This window comes from Cynara cardunculus (genome assembly GCF_001531365.2).
Source record: "Cynara cardunculus var. scolymus isolate 2C chromosome LG 2, CcrdV1, whole genome shotgun sequence".
In the NCBI taxonomy this organism is placed as follows: Eukaryota; Viridiplantae; Streptophyta; class Magnoliopsida; order Asterales; family Asteraceae; genus Cynara; species Cynara cardunculus.
In genome coordinates, this window is record NC_037529.1 from 2,222,140 (window position 1) to 2,228,937 (window position 6,798).

At 35.1% G+C, this 6,798-nt stretch overlaps 1 protein-coding gene across 1 annotated transcript; it reads left to right on the top strand.

The window, feature by feature from the left end:
* Window positions 1-905: 905 nt before the first annotated feature.
* Window positions 906-6,445, top strand: LOC112508190 (protein NPGR2-like). Its single transcript, XM_025112975.1, has 5 exons — window positions 906-1,088; window positions 1,849-2,101; window positions 3,167-4,380; window positions 5,281-5,434; window positions 6,129-6,445. Exons 1-5 carry the CDS (start codon window positions 906-908, stop codon window positions 6,443-6,445), a joined length of 2,121 nt encoding a protein of 706 aa, XP_024968743.1.
* The last annotated feature ends 353 nt before the right edge of the window (window positions 6,446-6,798 follow it).

Consider the following 6,798-nt stretch of genomic DNA (forward strand, 5'->3'; position numbering starts at 1 on the left):
TGTTGGAATTTGGATTAAAATTTAAAAGTCTTTTATTTCATGAACTGTATTTATTCGAAAGAACCGCTTCAAGATTTTCCCAAATCCCATGTTCTCATCTTTAAACAACCACCCACATAAAATTTCCCAAATGGGTTGAGTTATTGTTACATAAAAAGCTTCAACTAATTCCATGGTAAAATATTCATGTAGTTTTGCGAGAAAATAAAATGCTGAAACACGATAATGCATTTGATTCCTTGTTGATCAAAGACATTTGAATGAAGCTTTGATCGAGACACAAGTTGGATTTTGATCACGATATGTTATTTTACGTCAAATTCAATCGTCATGAAGAAAGGTAAATTTAATTTAGTTTGTAGATAATATCTTCTATTTTGCAGTGATCGATGTATGTGTGTGGTAATTCTTCGTCAATGTTATGAATTGTATGATTTGGAGCTTCGTTTCTGTATCCTGATCGTTCTGTTTAGGGTTTTTAGGTTTCAATTGGGAAGATGTTGTGATTATGTTGAAGGTATAACGATGGATTTTACGTTTTAGTGATGTGAATTTGAAAATTTCCATCTGGACATATGAATTTCATAATGAATTTATTCAAATTGGAAGTCGATTGTGATTTAAGGATTCTAAATTTGCATAATTTTCACCCAATTTCAAATTTGGGTGCTGAATTGTGTTAATTGTTGTTAAATCATACCTTGAAACACAGAATTTGATTTTAGAAATCCTTAAATATTTGTCTGTTTGAGCTTATGTTCATGATATCATAACACCAGTTATCTGATTAGTTCCTTTTTGTGGGTTGAAGATTCTTAAGGGTTAGTTCACAGCATGAGGAATAGGAATCTATTTTAAGAGAAGAGCAGCAAGATATTTTCAGAAGCTTGTGGTTGGAAAAATCGATGCAATTTCAACTAAAAAGTGAGATCGAGATGATCCCTTCATCAGATTCACAAGTTACACAATATTATTCAGCAAATGCCTATTCTTCTCAAGTCTCCGGTGAGGATGATACAAAGCCAGATGCTAGTACTATTGAAGAAGCAGAATCATCTCTTCGCGATAGTGATTCTTTGAATAATGAGGTGGATTCTCTAATCCTTTTTGTGTCAAATTAAAGATATGCTTAGCAAACTGTCTGATAAGCTAGTTGTTAGCTGATAAGCTAGCCTAACACTTATGTTAAGCTACAACTGCTTGTAAGCAATAGGTTGCATTCCAATTTAACATGTTCATTTTCTCAATTCCATTTATATGATGCAAGAAGAAACAAAAATTTATATTGTGGATCCCATTAACTTGATGTTGGAGGAGATGAAGATGGAAGGAGACCGGTGAAACGAAGGAATATGCTATAAATGAATGAAGCCTATTTGAAGCTCAACTAAGAGTATCTCCAACAACTATGCTAAAATAGAAGTTCTGTTTAAGAGCTATTTTTGCTCCAACAACTATACTATAATGTGTGTTAAAATAGAGAAAAAAAGATAGAGAGAGTAGAAATCTCTCTAAATTTGGAGAAATCTCTAAAACTCATTATTTATGAGAGAGAAATAATATTTAATTCTTTCCAACCGGTAGGAGACATTGAAACTAAATGTTTAGGAAATAAAAAAAATTATTTAATGTATTGAGTATTTTAATAATATAATTAATGTTGGAATCTCTAAAATAGAGCAGTTGTTGCAGATGGTTGTAATTCTATAGAGATTTTGACTTTTGATACTCTATTTCAGAAAAATTACAGAGTATATGTTGGAGATGCTCTTAGATCTTTGATTTGTTTAAGACCATATTATGGTTTTCTTCTATGGTTTTTGAACCGTAAATCTTGTCATTATGCAGGAAGCAAGAGTATTGCTAGGAAGATATGAATATCAAAAGGGGAACATAGAAGCCGCTCTTCGTGTGTTTGAAGGGATAGATATAGCTGCTGCTACTCCAAAGATGAAAATTAGCCTTAGTGAAATAGGGAAACCTCATATAAGACGTTCGTATAATTATGCTGCTCCACCATTCTCTATAAACACCGTCAGTTTACTCCTTGAAGCAGCTTATTTGAAAGCAAAATCATTGCAGAACTTTGGGAGGTATAAAGGTATTCCATTTATAAGTATCCATTGTTATATAATCTCTTTCTTTGATTCGTTTGGTTTTAGACTTGTATATATACTTCTGAATCGTCAACTTTTAGAATCATCATATCCTAGCATCCACATATATATGGGGTTAGGTTCAAGGAGAAACCGCAAAAGAATGAAAAAGTGAGGAACACCGTTCATCTCGAGGGTATGCACATGTGCATACAAGTAAGTTGTAAGTAATTTGTCTAGTATGCCCACGTGCGTAAAAAAACAAGAAACAACTTGTATGCATATGTGCGTACCGTCCAGATGAATGGTTACCAGAGTATTCCTCAGTTTTTCATTATTTGGAGGATTTTCCCCTGAACCTCCCCCCCCCCTCTCTCTCTCTATATATATATATCACACACATGTATCCTTTATTATATATATCTTGATACATATATCCGTGTTAGGATATCAACTGATCATTGTTCTAGGTGTTTATATCCTTTGACTGATAAGCGATGTTGGTTTACCTGTACGGCTGTACCTGCTTCTATATATATTATTTTTGCTTACTCGGTGGAGGTTCAAATAAGAAAGCTAAATATCGTGAGAAGGTAAGAAAAGAAGGTTATAGAAAGGTTCATATGTGAATTATAAAAAAAATCCGTTTGAAGATGCATATCAGTGAACCCATATGAATAATCTTTAACGTTGGTTCACATATGCATCTTCAAATATATATCTTTTCAGATTTTTTCAGTAATTCACATATGAATCTTCCCTTCTCACAATATTTAGCCTTCTTATTTGAACCGGCCCTGCTTACTCATATCTAGTTTCTCAGGATTTAGCATATATGTCCTTCTCTCTTTCTAGTTTTATTGCTAATGTTTACTCTTATCTATCTTTTCAAATTTTAACACGTGTTTTTCTCCCTTTCACACTTTTTACTAGATGGGGCCTACTGGTTAGGGTAGAGGTCTGGTTAGCGTACATCTTACCCCCTCTCCCAACCTCAGGGTGCAATATATTGGGTTCGTTTGGTTTGAAGCCCTTTTTAAACTTCTTTCTTTTTAACTTTTTTTTTGCAGAAGCTGCTGACTCGTGCAAAGTTATTCTAGACATTATCGAATCATCTTTTCCAGTAGGCTTTCCTGAACACCTTGGTGCCGATCATAAATTGCACGAGACTCTAAGTAACACAATCAAGTTGCTTCCAGAATTATGGCAACTTGCCGATTTGCACCAGGAAGCAATCTTGGCGTTCCGGAGAATCCTACTCCATCGATGGAATATGGACAAAGAAACAATGGCAGATATCCAAAAGGAGTTTGCCATTTTTCTTCTCTACAGTGGAGGAGAAGAAGGTAATCCTCCTAATCTCCGGATGCAAATGGAAGGTTCGTTCATACCCAGAAATAACATAGAAGAAGCTATTCTACTTCTAATGATTCTGCTAAGAAAAGTTTCTTTAAAGAAAATCAAGTGGGACCCGTCTATTTTAGATCATCTTTCTTTTGCGTTATCCATTTCTGGTGGACTCAGGTCGTTGGGTAAACAACTGGAGGAATTGCTTCCGGGGATTATTGACAACAATGAAAGGTGCTTGCTTTTAGCTTTATGTTATTATGGAGAAGGAGACAATTTATCCGCTTTGAATTTGCTTAGAAATATATATGAAAACAACAACCCGAATATTGGGTTCGCTTTATTACTGGCTTCAAAGATTTATGAGGAAAACTCGAATTCTAAAGAAGGAATAAGTACTGCAAAAAGAGCTATTCATGCATTTAAAGATAGATGTGATGAAATGGTTGGTGTTGCATATTCTTCTTTAGGTGTTTCGCTTTCTGCCAATTCTAGATCAGCCGTGACTGATTCTGAACGAGTTACGCAACAATCTGAGGCACTCGAGTCATTAGAAACAGCGGGGAGGTTAACGAGAATGAATGACTCTAGAATTCTTTACCATCTGAGTTTAGAAAACGCAGAGCAGAGGAAGTTGGATGTTGCTCTTGGTTATGCGAAGCGTTTGCTTGTTTTGGAAGGTGGGTCCCACCTCAACGGGTGGATGCTATTGGCTAGAATCTTGTCTGCCCAGAAACAGTTCAGAGATGGTGAGATTATTATTAATGCTGCTTTGGATCAGTCTGGGAAATGGGATCAGGGTGAACTGCTGAGAACTAAAGCTAAGCTTCAACTTGCACAGAAACAAGTGAAGCATGCCATTCAGACATACACTCAGCTTCTCGCAGTTCTTCATGTTCAGCATAAAAGTTTTGGATTTCAGAAGAAGAATCTCGAGGTACTTTGAACTATTCGATTGTTATACGTTTTCGATCATCGAACAACAAAAAATCCGTCGTTTTTTAATTGCTTGTTTGCAATAAAAAGCCAAATACGATGGTTCGAAAAGTCAATTGCTCTAAAAGGGTGCGTTTGGTAGGCAAGACATGACAGAATAGAATAGTTGTTCAGCTTTGGTAAGACGAAATTGTACAAGACAAAACAAATAAAATGACCAATTTACCCCCAATGAGTTGTTTATATATTTTATATGTTGACTAAATTATGTAATTTATTAGATTATAATTAAAATAAATATTTTTATAACAAAATATATTATTAGAAAGTTTGCGTCAAGACAATTCAAATGACACCAAAAAAAGTTTATGTAGTTTCCAATTTTTAATTTATACATATTTTATTATTATTGATATCTAATGAATTACATAAATTAACCAAAATATAGAAACTATATAAAAAATAATATTTTAAGGATAGTAAAGTAAGTTTAAAGAGCATAAAATACAATAAATAAAACTTAAAAAATGAATAATTAGAATGTAAAGAATTATGGTTTATTTTGAGGTTATATTGGTAAAATATAGGTCTTTTCCATTTTATTCCACCTTGTTCCATGAAGGTCCTGTCAAATATGAAATATCGATCCCTGTTATGTTCTGTCCTATCCAATGTACCAAATGTACCCATAAGAAACAACAAGATGAATAAAATTGTAGGGGCAGGTTTGAGAATCATAAATATTTTGAAAATCGTGAGAACCAAATATTCATGTATATTTGGTTACATACTTTAAACTTGAATACAATTCCATCTGAATGATGATTTCTTCATAGAAGCAAGATAGCTGAAGTTCAGATATTCTAAAAATCATGCGGTTTTCTAACATTTGGTACGCTAGGTTGGTGAGATACATCATCGAAGTTTAGAAATAGAAACGTGGAATGATCTTGCAACGATATATATAAGCTTATCTCAGTGGCACGATGCTGAGGCCTGTCTGTTAAAATCCAAGGCTATCAGTAACTACTCGGCTTCTACACGACATACCAATGGTACGTTCTTGCTACTCCTGCTACATCTTTTACCATTCCCTATTTTTTGCTATCTAAAAACTGGATTTCTCGTTTTACATGGATGTTCTTATATTTCAAACAAAAAACGACCTTGTAAATGGTAAGAAGTAATTATCTAAAGATTAACCCGAAAAAAGTTCATGTATGCATACATCTTGCCCCATGGTATTCATTGGCTCGTTTGGTTTTGCTTATTAGCCAGAAAAGAGATTCTTAGAGTTCAATTGAAGGAAGTTCTGTTAGGAATCAAAATTGATTAGGAACCCGGGAACTGCCCACAACACGCCATGTGTCCGTCTTTAGGATGAATATTCATTATGAACAACACATTAATAATGAATATGGAAGTGTTATTTATGGACGTGTTATTCATCACGAATCACATATTCATTATGAATATGTTACAACATTCATGATGAATAACACATCCATACTCTTGATGAATATGTCATGTGGCGTGCTGTGGGCGGTTCCCAACAGAACCTGCCCCTAGTTCAATTTACCAAACCATCATAGAATGGTAGCGAATATGAAGAGTTACCAACCCATCATTGTTTTTATCTAATTCCAAAATTACCCTTTACATAATACTAAATATAGCATTTCAGTTTTATGAAATTCTGTTTAGCACTCCTCCCTTGGGGATAGTTTTGTCAATTGAACTCCATTGCAGGTTTGCTTTGCGAAGCAAAGGGTCTCCATAAACAAGCTCTAAAAGCTAATAAACACGCGTTAGACGTGGACCCTGGTCATGTGCAGAGTCTCGTTTCTATAGCCGTTGTCTTCAGGAAGCTTGGTGGACAGTCTGGAGCTGTGGCTCGAAGCTTCTTGAACGAAGCATTACGTGTCAACAGGATGAGCTCATCGGCTTGGTATAATCTCGGCTTGATTCTAAAAGACGAGGGCCCGATGTTTCTAAGGGAAGCTGCTGACTGTTTTGAGGCTGCTACCGTACTAAAAGAAACAGAACCTATCGAGCCTTTCAGATAGACAATGTGACTTGCGGGAGCCCAATGGCTCGAGCCACTAGCCGAAAGACAAGACGGCTTGTTGCAAAATGTGGCTGGGTTCCAAAGGTTCTAACATCCTGTGGCTCGAGCCAGTAGCCGAAACGTTTTGTGGATATCGGTACGAGGTATAGAGTTGATAGGGTCTGAGAGCGGTTCGGTCTTTTTGATTATTTAACATTTTTTTTTATTTTTGTAAATCTTATTTATATGAAAATAGTGAAATCAAGGTAGACTTAAAAGCTGATATTTTACGTGAATAAAAATCAATTGTCCCAAATTTTCACGATCCTCCAAATTTAACACCCTCTCTCAAATACTCTTTGTCATCGACAA

Coding starts and splice junctions, on each gene's coding strand:
- LOC112508190 (XM_025112975.1), top strand. CDS start 906: ATGCAATTTCAACTAAAAAGTGAGATCGAGATGATCCCTTCATCAGAT. Junction 4,381..5,280: donor TTCAGAAGAAGAATCTCGAG/GTACTTTGAACT, acceptor TTGGTACGCTAG/GTTGGTGAGATACATCATCG. Junction 5,435..6,128: donor TTCTACACGACATACCAATG/GTACGTTCTTGC, acceptor ACTCCATTGCAG/GTTTGCTTTGCGAAGCAAAG.